General features: G+C 40.9%; 1 protein-coding gene across 1 annotated transcript in view; it reads left to right on the top strand.

Moving 5' to 3' along the window:
* MALRD1 (MAM and LDL receptor class A domain containing 1) overlaps nucleotides 1-19,381 on the top strand; it is a 371,329-nt gene that overhangs the window by 226,269 nt on the left and 125,679 nt on the right. Inside the window, exon 20 of the mRNA XM_034760318.1 lies at nucleotides 5,776-5,956. Within this exon, the coding sequence (XP_034616209.1) occupies nucleotides 5,776-5,956 (181 nt within the window). The remainder of the gene's footprint in view (nucleotides 1-5,775; nucleotides 5,957-19,381) is intronic.

The raw sequence follows: 19,381 nt of genomic DNA, 5'->3' as shown, positions 1-19,381 counted from the left end.
CTGACCTGGGCACAAAAAGTGGGAATGTGCTAATAAAGTTTGCAGATGACACAAAGCTGGGAGGTATTGCTAATACAGAGAAGGACCGGGATATCATACAGGAAGATCTGGATGACATTGTAAACTGGAGTAATAGGATGAAATTTAATAGTGAAAAGTGCAAGGTCATGCATTTAGGGATTAATAACAAGAATTTTGGTTATAAATTGGGACACATCAGTTAGAAGTAACAGAGGAGGAGAAGGACTTCGGAGTATTGGTTGATCACAGGATGACTATGAGCCGCCAATGTGATATGGACGTTAAAAAAGCTAATGCAGTCTTGGGATGCATCAGGCGAGGTATTTCCAGTAAAGATAAGGAGGTGTTAGTACCGTTATACAAGGCACTGCTGAGACCTCATCTGGAATATTGGGAGACTAGAACTGCACACATGTTTAAGAAGGATGAATTCAAACTGGAACAGGTACAGAGAAGGGCTACTAGGATGATCCGAGGAATGGAAAACCTGTCTTATGAAAGGAGACTCAAAGAGCTTGGCTTGTTTAGCCTAACCAAAAGAAGGCTGAGGGGAGATATGGTTGCTCTTTATAAATATATCAGAGGGATAAATATCAGGGAGGGAGAGGAATTATTTAAGCTTATTACCAATATGAACACAAGAACAAATGGATATAAACTGGACATTAGGAAGTTTAGACTTGAAATTAGACAAAGGTTTCTAACCATTAGAGGAGTGAAGTTCTGGAACACCCTTCCAAGGGGAGTAGTGGGGGCAAATGACATATCTGACTTCAAGACTAAGATTGATAAGTTTATGGAGGGGTGGTATGATGGGATAGCCTAATTTTGGCAATTAATTGATCTTTGATTATTAGCAGGTAAATATGCCCAATGGTCTGTGATGAGATGTTAGATGGGGTGGGATCTGAGTTACTACAGAGAATTCTTTCCTGGGTGCTGGCTCGTGAGTCTTTCCCACATGCTCAGGGTTTAACTGATCACCATATTTGGGGTCGGGAAGGAATTTTCCTCCAGGGCAGATTGGTAGAGGCCCTGGAGGTTTTTCGCCTTCCTCTGCAGCGTGGGGCATGGGTCACTTGCTGGAGGATTCTCTGCACCTTGAGGTCTTTAAACCACGATTTGAGGACTTCAATAACTCAAGCATAGGTTAGGGGTTTGTTACAGGAGTGGGTGGGTGAGATTCTGTGGCCTGCGTTGTGCAGGAAGTCAGACTAGATGATCATAATGGTCCCTTCTGACCTTAAAGTCTATGAGTCTATGACTGATGATCCAAAAACCTGAAAACTCCAAAGATCAAACTTCCTGGTACCTCAGGAACTTTCTGTGTGTGTGTGTGTGTGTGTGTGTGTATACATATATATATAATTTCACACCAACTTGGAAACAATACATTTGTTTGCTTTGTGAATCAGATAGTTTATTCACATATAGAGATTTCTATCTTTGTTCTTCTAATGTAATGTCTCACATCCTATGATAAGCCTTGAAAGATGTGAAGAATGCCAGATATAATCAAAGATGGATCAAATCAATCAAATCAAAGTACGGCATGTCTACAAGATTTAGAAGATCATAAGGGATTTTGTTTGTTTTCTCTGATTAATGATTGTTGCACTATAGAAGCGATAGAAATTGTATGGCATTAGAAGGAAAAAAGGAATGTTAAAAGATGAAAGCCTCTAGCAAGGGTATAACTTTACAATATAAGAGATATTGCTTTAAAGCAGTGGTTTTTAACCTTTACTGTAGCCTGCACCCCTTTGGTTCTCAAAAATATGTTCTTGCACCCCTTATCAAAAATCGTTGAAGTAGGTCAGTTCTTTAAACCTAGATATATCATAACTATAGAATGAAAGAGAGAGAATTATATATTTATTTTAATTTCGCAGTTAAAATGTAACGCAGTTATCATTAAAAATGTATAATGTTAATAAATACATAGGTTTGATGAAACAGAGTAGTTGTACTTACATGCTTAATTTGTGTTTTCGATGATTTACCTTCTAAAAAAATCTGGCATGTCTCGCACCCCCAGAAAGGGCATCTCGCACTCCCAGGGGGTGTGTGCACCCCAGGTTAAGAACTTTGAACGGAGGATTTATATTAATAGTTGGTGCAAATATCAAAAGACAATCTATGAAATGAATTAAACCCTCTGATTAAAGGAAGCATTGAATAAATTTGTTACATACTGGTACCATCCACTGGATATCAACAAAACAGCAGAGAAACCGAGAGAGCTGAAATTGGAGCACTCAGTTGGCACAAGTCTAATAAAAATCACAGGGTAGCCTCCTTCAAGGAGCTTGAAATCAGGGTATAGAAATCTGAGGGCTCCACGTGGGACCCCAGAGGATTTTTTCTAGCCACAGAATCCCCAGTGCGACCAAAACCTGCACCAACTGTATGGAAAGGACTCTTCCTTATTGCAGAGGTAACAGGATAAGAAGAAGTTCTGAGATTTCAAAGATTGTATTTTTCCTTTTCTTCTTCAACACACAATACTGTAAGTTATCTTGCTGAGCCTACATTCTTTAATGAAACCTCAAGTAACCATATTTTAGGTTTGAACTAATGATATATCTGTGCCCTCTTTTGTAAGTCCAAGCAAATTGCCTTAAGAGAGATTGAACGATAAATTTAAGCAATTGCTTTTGATATTCTAAGCTTGTCCCTTTGGACCAATCCATTCATATAGCAGGAACCATTCTCTTACAATTGTCTTGAAGGCACTTTTATCTTTTTTCTTTGGAGAAATACTGGAAGTGTGATAAATGTGTTAGGTACTAAAGAATTGATTATCAATAAATCATGAGTAAATGTTATAAGAAATCATGGTTATTTGCTCTGCTCCTTGGTACAACTGCTGAGCCTCAACCCTAGTCTTTGACAGGTGCTTGCAGGACTGTATTGGTTTGTTCAGTACATGCCAAGAACTTGGTTGCATTTGATTGATAAACTATTGATTGTACACTTACGTGGTTCTGGGTGAGTTAATAAATTGTTGATTAGTTAAGAATAAACAAATGCACCCCCATAAGAAATATTATTTGAGTTAAAAGGTGACCTGAAAAGAATTTAGCATTAAATAGTAAGCTAACACTTCTTGAACTCAATTTTAAAAAGGTTATCCTATTAGATTCCATTCTAATATTAGCTATAACACTTATTCAATTGGGAAATGTAGTTTGTTAGATTTTAGCTTTAAAATCTAATTGATACCTAGCACATTCATAAAATGGATCCCATTTCATTTGTACGTGGCTAAATAAAAGCTTCTAAAATACATTTTTGGCTGAAAAACCATTTGTTCTAAACTGTGTAAAACTCTGGGGGCCACAACATTTTCATAAATAACTGGTGTTTGAACAGTCACAGCTACAGATCCACCAATCATAGTTAATGGATTCTGTGATTTTATTCACAAAAATACTTTCAAGTAATTTTTTACTATATGAGGAATTATAATATTGATATTCCTCACCAATCATGCATCACCAACCTACTAGAATTCTTTGAGGGGGGCAACGATCAGGTGGACAAGGGGGCTCCAGTGAATATAGTGTATTTAGATTTTCAGAAAGCCTTTGACAAAGTCCCTCACCAAAGGCTCTTAAGCAAAGTAAGCTGTCACGGGATAAGAGGGACGGTTCTCTCATGGATTGGTAACCGGTTAAAAGATAGGAAACAAAGGATAGGAATAAATAGTCAGTTTTCAGAATGGAGAGAGGTAAATAGTGGTCTCCCTCAGGGGTCTGTAGTGGGACCAGTCCTATTCAACATATTCATAAATAATCTGGAAAAAGTGACTTGGCAAAATTTGCAGATGATACAAAACTACTCAAGATAGTTAAGTCCCAGGCAGGCTGTGAACAGCTACAAAAGGATTTCTCAGAACTGGGTGACTGGGCAACAAAGTGGCAGATGAAATTCAGTGTTGATAAATGCGAAGTAATACACATTGGAAAACATAATCTCAACTATATATATAAAATGCTGGGGTCTAAATTAACTGTTACCACTCAAGAAAGAGATCTTGGGAGTCATTGTGGATAGTTCTCTAAAAACATCAACTCGATGTGCAGCAGCAGTCAAAAAAGCAAACAGAATGTTGGGAATCATTAAGAAAGGTATAGATAATAAGACAGAAAATATCATATTGCCTCTATATAAATCCATGGTACGCCCACATCTTGAATACTGCATGTGTAACCCACACATCTCCTGGGTGTGATGTTCTGTCCCATCTAGTGGCACCGAGACCACTTAGAGAGAGAGATTAATGAGTTTGCTCTACAGCTTTAGCTAACAACCAGTTGGCTTTTAGCTCATGCAGGAGAGGCTCATGCACTAAGCTCCAGAGATCCCCAGTTCAATCCTGCTAGCCAACGACTGGGGTCTGATGACGTTACACATGCAGATGTGGTTGCCCCATCTCAAAAAAGATATATTAGATTTGGAAAAGGTTCAGAAAAGGGCAACAAAAATTATTAGAGATATGGAACGGCTGCGGTATGAGGAGAGATCTTTTCAGCTTGGAAAAGAGACGACTAAATGGGGATATGATAAAGGTCTATAAAATCATGACCGATGTGGAGAAAGTAAATAAGGAAGTGTTATTTACTCCTTCTCATAACACAAGAACTAGGGGCCACCAAATTAATACGAAGCAGGTTTAAAACAAACAAAAGGAAGTATTTTTTTCACACAACGCATAGTCAACCTGTGGAACTCCTTGCCAGAGGATGTTGTGAAGGCCAAAACTATAACAGGGTTCAAAAAAGAACTAAATAAATTCGTGGAGGATAGGTCCATCAATGGCTATTAGCCAGGATGGGCAGGGATGGTGTCCTAGCCTCTGTTTGCCAGAACCTGGGAATGGGCAGCAGGGGATGGATCACTTGATGATTACCTGTTCTGTTCTTTCCCTCTGGGGCTCCTGGCATGGGCCACTGTCAGAAGACAGGATACTGAGCTAGATGGACCTTTGGTCTGACCCAGTATGGCCGTTCTTATGTTCTATTCAAATACTAAGTATAATGTATGCTGTACATCTGCTTGGCTTGCACACTGTGATTTAACTAGAGGCTTTTGAGGCTAATTTTTTATGTACATTGGCACACTTGTAATTCAGGATGTTACTGTTTCCATTTAACGCATATAGGGTAGACCTATGGATTTATTATCTTTGTTAGTTTTCTTATTACATTTATTACCATGGTAACAATTGTAAAAAATAGTACCTATTTGAGAGAGATCCCCTATATTTAAAATTTAAGAAATAGCCTTGTAACCAGTAATATATTTCTAAACAAAAAGACTGTACCTGAGTGGGATATAAAGTCAAATGTACTGCTGCTAACATTTTTGATCACTAGCATTTACACAAACCAGCATTAAGTATCACAGTGGGTATTCTCAGAATGATAAAACAGACTGATTCATGTGTGTGTAAGTGTAAGATAACAACATATACTGCTTTGAAGTTTGGTCATACACACAGTAATTTGTGTATTAGTGCTCCATCCATTATAGATGTTTATGTGATTTGTATGATAGTCTCTTCCTCTTACTCTTTTTTTCCTCTCTATCCCAGCAAAGCACGTGTCAATCATTTATTGACAAAACTCAGTATAATACTGGAGTATCAAGGGACATATCCCAGCGTCTTCCCTTTGTTTTCACACAATAGTAATTTAGCAATCTGTGCTTTATATATACCTTACTATACATATCTCCTTTCATCTTCAGACTGATACCGGCCTTTCAAAAGTGTGGAGTAAGTCTGGGAACCCTGGTGATGAATGGAGGAAAGCAGAATTGCACTTGGGGAAGTTAAGGAATTTTGAAGTCATATTTGAAGGCATTCGTGCCAAAGACCTAGGTGGAGGAGCAGCAATAGATGATATCGAGTTCAAGAATTGCACCACAAGTAAGTGTAAGAGATTCGTTTTCTGTGGAAATAGCTAGAATGGAAAGAGTGAGCTCATGACTGATTTTAAGCATACTATGGTTTAACTGATAAGATTTGCCATGATGTCACTATATATAAAATCAGTCATGAACAAATTATTTTTATTCTTGAAATTTTAATAGAAATTCTGTTTAAATAGGAACTTTCACACCCGTGCAACATTCTCAAGCAAGTGGACAAAAAGCCAGTAAATGTCTGAATTCTCTTTTCTGCTTTTTAAGCTATTTGGTTTTGAATAAGAGCTTTCTCCTCATCAAAGCAATCACCACCAAATCTTGGGCTTTGGATGATTTTGTTAGTTGTTTAAAAAAAGCCTCATCTACCTCTTCCACCTGGTTAGGTGGCCTGTAGTAGACGCCTAGCATGACATCACCCTTGTTTTTTACCCCTTTTAGCCTAACCCAGAGACTCTCAACACTTCCGTCTCCTATGTCCATCTCCACCTCAGTCCAAGTGTGTACATTTTTAATATATAAGGCAATACCTCCTCCCTTTTTCCCCTGTCTATCCTTCCTGAGCAAGCTGTACCCATCCACACCAACATTCCAATCGTGTATTATCCCACCAAGTTTCAGTGATGCCAACAATGTAATTAAAGAAGTGTGGAATGGGGTTACAGCTCCTAATGTCTGGTACAGTGAGGAGACTACCTCTTTTGCCCTTTCCCTCAACCTTTATATGAGAGGAGTGCAGTGGGGTCCCAGCAATGGTTCTGGGAACAGGTTAAAGGCATGGAGGTGCTGAATGCAGCCCTCCCCCAGGTTGTACAAATAACCAAAGGAAGGTTGACCTTCACCGGAGAAGTTATTGCTGGATTGTGCCCAGATGTATTATATTAATACAGCTGTGGACTAGTTAAACCAAAGTCCTGGTGTCTTGTCAGTCTTCCTGCAGTGTCCAGGACAATTTACAAATTTGTGTTCACTGCAAAATTTCAGAGGGATTCAGCTAACAAAAATGACAAGGAAATTACCAAAAAAAAAAAAAAAGTAAATTCATGGCATACGTCTGGGAATATACTGTTTTAAAATAATAGTGCACATTTGCTAGTGCAATTAGTAGAAGCAAAATGTATTAGTACTTACAATTACCTTGCATTATATGAAGTTAAAGGTAAACAACATATGTATTGAGGTTATGCTGTAAAATTTGCTTCTACTAACTTTATGAGCTAATGAGCACTGTATTTTGAGAGTGTACGTAATATATATATATATGTATTAGTATTGGTGTTATATAAAAATAAATATTCATGGTTCTCTTTAATTCCATATATTGTAAGCTATTTTGAAAATAACACTATATTTATTATTGAAAATATTCTATATAGAACTGTCTTTATAAGGAAGAAAATGTTTGCCTCAGTAGGGTGCTCATAAATGGATTTTAAAACTCCGAAGTATTTAAATATTCAAAGATTACTTTAGTTTTAGTCTCTCTGACTTATTGTCTGAACCTGAATGTTAATATTGTTTTATAACCACCCTTGCATTAAAAGACCATTGCAGTGAGGCAATTCAGAAAGTAACTTTGGTTTATTATGATGTTATAGCAAATATTTCTTTTAAGAGCACTACTTAAACAATGGGCTTTGCTGAGAAAGCAATTACATATGAGTTAGGATTATTTTCACATGTATTACAACTTCTGCGACACCCTAGTCCTGTGTAATTTGCAGAATGTTAGTGTTTATGAGCATGGATGACTCATGGGATGCTTTTCTTGTAGTTGTCTGGGCTATGCTGTTGAACTCCAAAAGGAGGCCAAGTGATTATGAGAGAGGCGCAAAGCTGCTTTATAAACAAAACTGAAACAAAAAAAGATCTCTAAAACTAGAAATCTAGAAGCACAAGATAATCTTCCTTTACATAGCTATCACTTGCATGGCAGATGTCTTCGGCAACATTATGGGGAAATCTTTACAAAATGATGAATTACTCATTTATCTATTGGGCACAATGGGGTTTTCATTAAACTTCAGGTGTACACGTCCAATTTCTTTAACAGTCTCCTTTTCTTTTAGCTTTACAAACACCATGTATTTAAGCCAATTGAAGGAAAACCTCATTCCCCAGTAATTTTTTGAATTTCTCTGTGTTTTTACTCTCTGGATAGCCCAGAGTTCTATAGGTTACAGTCTCAGATTCTACACTTAGGTCTTTGTGTTCCTCTTATAGGGAGGAAAAAATAATCCAAAACCCCAGGGGCTATGAAAGTTTTGCTATTGGTCTTCCTTCTGTTCAGTCCTGTAGTGTGGTAACGGAGGCAGCATAGTATGAACTTGGAATTCTCCTGGGGGGGTGGGGGTGGGGATTAAGATTTACAAGAAACTCTGGCTACAATCCTGTGACTCCTCACCTAGTTATGTGGTCCCTCCCTTTATGATCTACTCAGCTAACCCATAATGGAGCTCTGTTGCTATTGGTTCCAATAGCGCTCTAAACCCTTCATTGGAAGTGAAAGTGTACAGAAGAGGAGATAAGACTCCTTTAGGCAGCATTAGCTACTCTGTTTTTTATGCAGATGTTAGGAATGCATAAAGACTGGGAAAATACTGTTTAGAGCAGCTGTTCCCTGATTCCTCCCTCTACTCCATAGCCCATTCCCCTTTTCCACACGTGGCCCCTTCAGCTACAAAGGAAACAACATCCTCTCAGCTAGGTAGATATATTTTCCTCTCCATGTCACTTCTCACTTCTTACCTCCTGCCACCTATGTTTTCACAGTATCAAAGCAGTTTTAGGTCCCAAAGCTTATGAATGAGATTTGCAGAATTTTCTTGGTAGATTTCCCATTCTTTTGGAGTTCCCTCCAGGCTGAAATATGATTAAGCACAAATTCAGTAAATTTTAGAAAGACGCATTTCTTTGCCAAATGGATTAAACCCTGGTTGCCTAGATGACTAGTAGAGCTGCAATTACCAGGGAGATGTCTCTGGTTGAAATCATGAATGTCTCGGCTTACCTATATTGTCATAATAATTATTACAAGCAATTGTCTGGTGCTTAAGTAATCTATAGTATTTTAGAGGAATACAGCCTTATTGTTTGTTGTAAGATGATTACTGTAGTTGCCGTATTATGATGGCCCTGTGCCACCACAGCACACGTGCGTAGAGAGGTGTTTGTCTTTTGTGAGGAACTCCATACTCCAGGGTCACATAACAAATATTCAATCTTATTGGTGCCTGGGTGACAAGAACGTGCTGAATAAATAATGGAACCCAGGCCGTTTCCCACTATGGGACTTCCCTCTCCACAGGGGTTTTAGAGAGAGGCACAGGTTAGGAAATTAAGAGAGGCACTGCCTGGGCTGTGTGAATTTTATGCTTTTCCACGTACTTTTTAGGAGACAGGTTATGGGACTGGTTGGCTTTCCCAGCCACACTTTCTGTCTGGTGATTATGTCTCCTTCTTAACAGATATGCATTGCTGTACTGAATGGAGCTGCTGGGTTTGTTGCATTCTCCACAGGTATAGGTTTAGGGTTCCTGGGGGATATTTCTATATAACTTGGCACCATTTTCCTGACTGCTCTGTGCAATTAGGGCCTGAACTAACGCTCATCAAAATCAAAGGGATTCTTTCCATTGGCTTTAATGTCCTTTGGATCAGGCTATTTGGATCAGGCCATTAATATGAATTTGTTCACTTCTATGCTACAGTTTGGGCCAAGCTTTTTAACTTTCCTAACACATCTGGAGTGCTGACGTTTGTCTCAATATGTTATCACGAAGGAGCCTGCCCTCCCCTTACTTGTTCTTGTTTGTTGTTGGTTCCTTTACCTTTGTAGAACAGGCAAATAAATTGCATTTTGCCGTATTCGCAAAAACAACATTTCCCATCTGTTCCTAGCCTGGGGCACTCAGGACTACAGAAAGCATGTTTTGTCTAAGTTGGTTTTGTAGCACAAAGCATGTGGTTTTATTATTTGATGTATATGACTGAGGAAGATGGCTGTTCAAATAAACCCATGAGCACAAAGTATCATGCAAACAGGCCGGATTTTTCTCCTTGTGACGCTGCTCTGGGCACTGTGGAGGCAGTTGTGGCATCTATAGCCTAGCTAGAATTACTAAGGTGAGAGCAGTGGTGGTCACATTTGTATTCTCCAGTAAACAATGAGACTTGCAGCGTTGCAGTGTAATATAAAAGATATTCAAGCTGCTGTAACTAACATAAATCACTAAAACAGCTCACAAAAGCCTTAAATAAAATAAAGAATAATTAACTATCAAGATGGCAGCTCCCTCCATACAGCTTGATGGTGCATTGTAAGACTGAGATAATCAGAAAGCAGTGGAAATCAGTGTTTAAAAGTGGTTAGGACATTTTTTTGGCAATGTCCTGTGCATCAGAAAACTCACCCAGAGCATGGGCAGCATGGGGTAGAAAGTTTTTAGCACAGCTCTGGTCATCCCAAATGCACAGGAGAGGCTCATTCACATGTTCTCGGCCTACAGGAGCTGCTGAGGGCTATTCCAGTGACTTGCTCATTTCTGTTTCGAACAGGAATAATTTACCACTGGGGGTCTCAGTGAAGGCTGTTGCTGTCCAGAGTATGGACACATATTAACATTGCTTTTGCAGGAAGGAAATGTTGGGTAGTGGCTATAGCAGAAGTTAATAGCCAGGGCTCACAAGTTCTGTTTCCAGATCTGGAAAAAACTTACTGTGCATGTGCACCTTTTCATTTGTTTCCTGCAACAACTCTCAGCTAAAGGGTGCAATGCATATTATATGTGTCATAGTGTACTTTGCCTGGTGACAGATGAACATTGCTTGTTTCTTGAATTCAGAGCCTTTATGAAAGCCATAACCTAACAAAGCACAAACTTTTCACTTGATTTCCTTTATTTTTTAACTCGAGTGTTGTTAGCTAAAAAACATTTATCTGAGCAGAGCATGCAAATAGCTTTATTCTTAAATTGCTGAGCAGCTGGAGTCCAATCCTGAAAGGACTGAGTGCCCTAAACTACCACGGACATCCATGGAAGTTGAGGGCAAGCAGCACCTTGATGGACTTGCACCCCTAATGTATGTCAGGACTCAGGGAACTGTGAGAACTGGTTCTGGACTCTTTTGTCAGTGCCAGAAACAGTTGTTCTTTTTAAAGAGGAAAAGTTTGATAGAAAAAGATCAAATCTGGAACCTAATTTGCAGATTTATGTATTATAATTCTTGCTGAAAATCCCCCAATTGTCCTAAATGAGCCTGAGTGAATTTACAATGGTTGATACCTATTTTTTAAAATGTTCACTTTTATTATTGTACATATATTGTTTATTTGCAGACCTATAATAATGGAAAACAGAGGTTATTTATGGTACAAAATAATGTCCATGGATTGTTGTTGTTTTTCTAACTTTTGATCTCTTCATTATGGCCATCTTGCAACTTCGCCTAAAAATAGCTGGAAAGAAGTTGCAGTCCTAGACCACTTCCAGTCCCGCTAAAGAGCATATTGTGCATTGTTGATCTGAAATGAGAGAGAGAGGCTCAGTGCTGATAGTTTGCCATCACATAATAGTGGGCTAAAATCAAGCATGCAAGATCTCAGAAGTGCTATTGCCATAAGTCTGGATTTTGTACATAAGGTAATGGAAGAATAACTGCCTGTGATAATTTGTTAAAAAATATCAAGTTCTACTCCAACAAGATGCAAGAGATGAGAATATCAGCCTGAAAAAATACCTCACTAAACCAGATGATTTGATTTTGGCACTAATTATTTATCACAAGGCACCATTAAAGAACACAGATAATAACAATAATCCTAAATTCAAATGTAATGGAAATTTCTAGAAAAATGAGCGGAATGATCCATGTTATTCATCTGCTGAATGATTAGCTGATTCATTTGGGCTTTCATGGTCTGTTAAATGAGTCTTGTGAAAATGCAGGAAGAAGAAACCATTTGTACAGTTCCAGTAACTTTTGGGAGCTGGCTCTTTGGAACCATATTTCACAAGGTTTTTTCTTTATCTTTAAGGAGATTAGAACTGGCATTCCCAGCTCCCTCCTGTAGAGGTGCTATAAGCATACCCAATTTAAAACAAAAACAAAAAACAAAAAAACCATGGGAACTGCAACCTAATAGAGAAGGGAAACTAGTTTATTTTATAGTTAGTGCTGACCAGAACACTTGTCCAAAGCTCTAACCAGATTTGATCTAAAATGTACAGGTGGTTTAGAAATGTTTGGTTCACTTTTTAGTATTTTTTATCATTTTTGTTCCTCCTCACTTCCTCCTTATGGCATGGATGAGAGGTGAAAGTACTGAAGTAACCTCAGAAGAGCTTTGCTTTCACCCCATGAGAAGAAGGAAGCTCTGAAAGTGTTGGGAGGAAAATCTGTTCTGGAGAGAATTCCAGCCCAGATTTACAGATCCAAGAGACTGTGGGTAACGCAGTGTTTGGCTGCTTAGCCCAACTTTTGATTTTTTTTTAAATAGGCCATCACTTTACTTATGCAGGATTAGTAAGAAATTTCCCCCCAAGTCAGATTGGCAGGGTCCTTGGGGGCTTTGCAGCTTCCTTTGCATCATGTGGGGCAGGTCACTTGCTAGGTTCATCTGGGTATATGTCACTTAATTCCAGAGGTGAGACTAAGTTAGGGTTACCATATTTGAACATTCAAAAAAGAGGACACTCCACAGGAGGTGTCGGCCCCGCCCTGCTCCTCCCACGCTCCGCCCCCACTCTGCCCCAGATTCCACCCCCTCCCTGCTCGGTCCTGTCACCGCACTCCTCCTCACCCCCTGGCCTGCCGCTGGCTTGCTGCATCCCTCCTCAGTCCCCCACCGCTCGCCTCCTCCCACCTGCCACTCACCTCCTCATTCCCCTGCCAGAAATCCCCATGCCCGCCCCAAGAACTCCCGCCTGCCACCGGCTTGCCGCTTCTTGCCTCCTCACCCCCGTCCACCCACCTGCTGGTGGCTCCCTCGCCGCTTGCATCTTCAACCCCTGCTGCCCGCCACTGGCCTTTCTCCCCCAGCCCCACCTGCTGCTGGCTCACCGCTCGAATAAAAGATAGTTTATTTAAGAATGAGGATTTAACTAGAAACAAGAGTGATGGAAACGAATGATTACAATATAAATCAAAATCATAAAATGTGAACCTGGCCTACACTTACCAAGAGTTATCTTTCTTATCTCGAACTAGGTTCCTCCTCTCCCCACAAAGTTCAGTCTTTGCAGGGTTGGCTGGTTTCCCAAACACCAGGATTCAAACATTCATGAAAGCAGCCCTGTTTCACAAGGGGTTTCCTCAGTGAAAGGATACAGAGTGCTACTCCCTCCTCTGTGTTATACTGAAAACAACCTTTATTTCTGTTTGCACACAGGGGGAACCCCAGTCCTGTTACAATGTTTCTTTTCTTTACCTCTAAGGTGTTTCAATTGTTTGTCATTGCCTCTGATGATGTCCCATTCAAAGTCTTACTATTGTGCAAAGCTAAACAACTGAGCCTTGCATTGCATCATCAGCCAGGTTAGGCGGGATGACAAATCCCCCTTGCCCCAAAAAGCCATTATCCCCTGGTGACTAATTTCTACTCCAAGTCTATAAAGTAGACTTTTAAGGTAATACATTATTCCTTCAATATTACCCATGCACACATCTCACAAAGATTCTCACTCTTGACAAGTTACCAGCCTTGTGTAGATCCCTTCCACGTTACTCTTTGTGGGTAAGTGCCCTGTAAGACACGTGTGGGGTGCAGTTAGTTTGTCAGGCCTGCAGTGACAGCTGTTTGTGAAGATCAGGGGGTCCTTTGCCATGGGGTGCTGGTGTCACAGTGAGATTGGGGTGGCTGACAATATGGGGCAGGGCACTGAGGCTGGTGGGACAGGTAACACTCACTGGGATGGGGGGCAGGCGGTGCCGGGATGGGGTAGGGGCAGGTACCTGTCAGTCTCCAGTGCTCGGGCTGCGCTAGGGCCAGCAGCCTCTTCACCTCGGAGTCTCCCCTGCTTGCCCGGGGGCCGCTACTCCTCTTGGGATCCCCAGTCGCTGCCACTGCGGCTGCCTGGAAGGACGCAGAATGGGGGGGCACTGCCACGGAGAGACGCAAGGAGCCAGGCACTGCTTGGGGGGAACCGGGTGGTCTGAGTCCAGGGTGGCGGCAGCCTCCTCAGCAGCAGGGGCAGGTGGGGAGCATAGCCTGCCATGGGGCAGGAGAGGCCGTGCTGCTGCTGCTGTTTCCCGACCCTGCCGTGCGGCGCAGGAGAAGGAGGCGCCTACAGCCACTGCCCCCTGCCACCCATGGAGCCAGAGTGCAGGGCCCGGGGCCCAGTCCCGCCTGCTGCCTGCTGATAAGGGCCAGGCTGCGACTTTCTGCTCATCGCCGCAATGCCAGGCCAGGAGTGAACCCAGTCCCCGCCAGTGTTCCCTGCTGCCCCTGCCCGGCTCACCCAAGCATCCTCCATTCCCCCCGCTCAGCCCCGCATCACTTTCACAGTAGGGTTACCATATGTTGCTATTTTAAATTAAATAAATAATAAATAAATTAATGGAGATATCCCATCTCCTAGAACTGGAAGGGACCTTGAAAGGTCATCATGTCCAGCCCCCTGCCTTCACTAGCAGGACCAAGTACTGATTTTGCCCCAGATCCCTAAGTGGCCCCCTCAAGGATTGAACTCACAACCCTGGGTTTAGCAGGCCAATGCTCAAACCACTGAGCTATCCCTCCCCGAACATTTTTAGATATTTAAAAATTCCTCCCGGACGGCGATTTAACAACTGAAAAGCTGAACATGCCCGGAGAAATACGGATGTATGGTAACCCTAAAGTGATCCAGTGGTCCATTCTGTCCTTAAACTTTATTACTTGAATTTTCAATTCTGCACCATGCAACACTTTATAGTTAGTGGAGAAGCTAGTTTGCCCTGCTCAGGAACTCAAGAAGAGAGCAAAAGTTTATAACAAACAATATGAACAACCACTGCAGAAACTGGCCCTGAAATGGTAGTCTTCTGTGGACTTGAGAGAGAAATAAAAGCTGGAGCTGGTTTAGCTTGTCCAGATATATATTAGTATTAGTATTTAATAATGCAAAGCGTGTTACCTTTTTATTTTTTTGATCAGTTATTCCCTTTCTTTTTTTTTCTTCCCCCTTTGGTATTGCTTAATGTTTTATGATACTTTGCTCTTTTTCTATCATTTCTCCTGTATTAGGCTCTTCTGAAACATGAGATTCAAAGGAGTCAAATCATGTTATTAGCCCATCCAAAGCCCCACAAAGTCAATGGAAAGATTGCCTTTGATTTCAGTAGGCTTCAATTAGGCCTTTGGAGAGAAATAATTTTATCATCCTGTCCCTATACAGTTCTCAAGTACACAATGATGGGTGAATTTACAAAACACTAGAATGGAATCACTGGGAATCCTTAAATGTTCATCATTACAGGAGAAAAAAGTTAATTTTAACTAATCTAGAAACCTTTTAGTATCATTGACTTAATATCAGTCACTGAATGATGATATATTTATTCTCTTTGGGTGAGATTCTCACCCCTGTTCTAGTGTGCCAACCTAGGGCCAGAGTGGCATAAAGGGTGTCAGGGCCAGGTCATGGGTGGCTTGTATGTATCAGTCAGCTGCTAAATTGTGGTCAGGAAACGAGTAGCGGGGTCAGGAGTGAGCTGGGTTAGGATGCCAGGAATTCAGGCTCAGGCACCAGGAGTCAGGCAGATAGCACAGTTGGGATCAAGCTGGGTCAAGATATCAGGGTCAGACACCAGGTTATAGTTAGTGAGCAAATAGCAAAGTTAAAGACGGACCAGCGTCAGAAGCCAGAGTCCAGGGTCTATAGCAAGCAAGGTCTGGAGTGGAAGCAGTGATGGCTTCCTGGTTTAAATGCTAGCATCAGCCAATCAGTGGCATGTGAGGGTCCACCACTCAGACCCTGCTGGCTGGTACTTTCTGCAGAGCCTAGCTCCACAGAGTCCTCCAGCAGAAACCTAGTCTAAGGATCAGCAGCCTAGAACCCCGATGGCCCCAGGTTCTAGTCCTTCATGTTTTTACAAAGTGACTCTAGAAGCTTTGGATCCAGTCAGGGGAAAATTTCCCCAGTGCAGAAACTGAGGAAAATGTCTTCCAAGGACCCCTGAAATGCCCTTTCACAGAAGGTATGCAAAGGGTGGGGGTGAGACAGGGGTGTTGGTGCAAGGTTGCAATACGTAGCGCTGCAGAGATTCTATACAGCAATGCTGCACACAGGCAGCTGGGAACAGGCTGCCTTAACTTTGTTGTCCAAGTTATACTAGGGGATGCTTGGGCCCCTGGAGCAGCCCAGAATTGTGAAGGTAAATAAAGTGACTTAAATCCTTAGCCTTACCTGCAATTTCACTGCTGCATCTCTTAGCATCTTGCCCTTAGTGTATTTCAATAATCAGGCCCATAGGAACAAGGGAACATGAGAGACAGTGTATAAGAGCAGCCTGATAAAGCCAAGAAATAAAATAGCTGAAGGAGAACTCTTCTTGGGAGACTCAAGTTTGCTTTACCCCACTTCGTTCCTCTCAGTGAAAGAGTACAACTAATTATACAGGAATACCACAGTCAGGTATGATAGAAAGCATTTATATACTCTGCAGTAGTGAAAGAATTATTGTACAATTCATATTATACAAACACCATAGCTGCCCAAGTCACATTACATAAGAAAAATCTAAAAGGCATATTTTAAAACATAAATTCATTTTTACCAAAAGCTTTAAAGAATTGTACTACTTGGCTTTTTGTCTTTAGGTTAGCAATAAAACTGCATTTGACAGCCAGTCCTTCTGAAAGAAAGAAAGACACCAGCTTGAGGTGAAGCAGTGATTAAGAGAGTACAACAGGGTTCCTCTTGCACTAGGCAGGAAACGTTCATATCTCTGAAATACTTCAGAGCTCTGTCATTTTTTTAAGAGCACACACAAAATGCACTAGAGCAGTCCATATCACTTTGGGACCATTTTTGCTTCATTTTGTGAATCCTGTGTCCCCAGGAGGAAAACAATTGAGCTTATTTATCATGGGTTTTGACTTTGAGAAATGTGTTTTTGGTACTTAACTCACTTTGACCACAGATAGAGCTTGATTTTGTTTTCAGTTTCTCTGTTTGTTTCTGTGAATCTTGTAGAACTCTGTTGACATGAGGGATGATTTGCTTGGTGTGCAGCTTCAAAAGAAACTCTGTATTCAAAGATAAAAAATCCATAGTTTTGAACTTCAATCCATTTGTTCTCATAGGCTGGGTAGCTAGGCTGCTGCACTTTCCTCATTAATTATCTTCATCTCACCAATGTCTTTAGTTCTCTGATTGAGTGTCTTCGCCGGGCTATATATTTCTTTCTTTCCCTCCTTCATTTCAAGATGGGCATATAAGCCTTCCATGGCTTTGGCTTTAGTGCCTCTTTCTTCACAAGTTTTTGTCTTCTTTTTACTCCTGAAAATCCTGATATTGGAGCATCATCTGCCAAAGTTTAAAATATTTTTTTCATTTTTTTCACAGCTCTCGAACTTTCTCATTTTGCCACAAAATCTCATTAGGAAAAAGACTCTTGCTTTTACTTCACCAAGCAGGCTCTTTGCATGTTCCTGAATTTTGCTTTCAATATGATTTCACCCTTGATTCGTATTTTCTTTTAACCCTTCCACTTGTGGTGCATATGTTAAATTATAACATTTAGAGGGCCATTTTTCAAGAGTAAATTGTTGTGGAATGTAGGCATCCTTTCCAGAGACACATGCTACATAAAGCAGCTGATCTCTTGTTACCCAAAATGCCCCCCAAAACAGGGGAATCCCCAGCATGAGCTTTTTGTGTAGAGGGGATTCCATAGAGACAGGGGGAGCATGCAACTGAGTCATTGCCACCCCTCTGTGTACACCCCTGGCTCATATCATCCTGCATGCCACTGGTGATGTCACACCCATTCTGAACAGCACTGGCACATGACTATATACCTACAGAAAGAACAATTTTCAGATGAAATGCTTCTCAGAAAAATCCTGTGGCTGAAGGATATGGCACTGGTGATTCAGTGGCTGATGTGCTTCATTTTTATCGCTACTGAAAAAACGGCCTGACATACAGGACAAATGTAAGTGTAATAGGCTCAGTCCCAAAAGTGCCCATCCACCTACCCACTCTGAGACCTACAGTGCTGCAGCTATCCTTTGCTGCCTCATCCTCCTAGGTGCTCCTATAGAGTTCCCACCCATATTATGGCAGCCGCCTCTGGCGGTGTATTGTGGGGAGCAGGAAGCTACAACATATCTCCCATCATACACAGTGTAGCCCAAACTTATACCTCTTTATCCGATTTAACAAGTCCCTACCGAGCATGTGTGAACACACAGCTGTCTGTAACTGATTTATTGTTTTCAAAAGAGAAAAAAGAGGAGGGTTACAAAAGGAGCACTTAAAGATGATAGAATCATTGCAGAGAAACTAAATGAATTCTTTGCTTCAGTCTTCATGGCTGAGGATGTTAGGGAGATTTCCAAACCTGAGCCGTCCGTTGTAGGTGACAAATCTGAGGAACTGTCACAGATTGAAGTGTCACTAGAGGAAGTTTTGGAATTAATTGATAAACTTAACAGTAACAAGTCACCGGGACCAGATGGCATTCATCCAAGAGTTCTGAAAGAACTCAAATGTGAAATTGTGGAACTATTAACTATGGTTTGTAACCTGTCCTTTAAATCAATTTCTGTACCCAATGACTAGAAGATAGCTAATGTAATGCCAATATTTTAAAAGGGCTATAGAGGTGATCCCAGCAATTACAGACCGGTAAGTCTAATGTCAGTACCGGGCAAATTAGTTGAAACAAAAATAAAGAATAAAATTGTCAGACACATAGAAGAACATAACTTGTTGGGCAAAAGTCAACATGGTTTCTGTAAAAGGGAAATCATGTCCTACTAATCTATTGTAGTTCTTTGAAGGGGTCAACAAACATATGGACAAGGGGGATCCAGTGGACATAGTGTACTTAGATTTCCAGAAAGCCTTTGACAAGGTCCCTCACCAAGGCTATTATGTAAATTAAGTTGTCATGGGATAAGAGGGAAGATCCTTTAATGGATGGAGAACTGGTTAAAAGACAGGAACAAAGGGTAGGAATAAATGGTAAAATCTTCAGAATGGAGAGGGGTAATTAGTGGTGTTCCCCAAGGGTCGGTCCTAGGACCAGTCCTATTCACCTTGTTCACAAATGATCTGGAGAAAGGGGTAAACAGTGAGGTGGCTAAGTTTGCAGATGACACTAAACTGCTCAAGATAGTTAAGACCAAAGCAGACTGTGAAGAACTTCAAAAAGATCTCACAAAACTAAGTGATTAGGCAACAAAATGACAAATGAAATTTAATGTGGATAAATTTAA

This window comes from Trachemys scripta, chromosome 2, assembly GCF_013100865.1.
Source record: "Trachemys scripta elegans isolate TJP31775 chromosome 2, CAS_Tse_1.0, whole genome shotgun sequence".
In the NCBI taxonomy this organism is placed as follows: domain Eukaryota; kingdom Metazoa; phylum Chordata; order Testudines; family Emydidae; genus Trachemys; species Trachemys scripta.
This window is presented reverse-complemented; position numbering and strand designations above follow the sequence as displayed.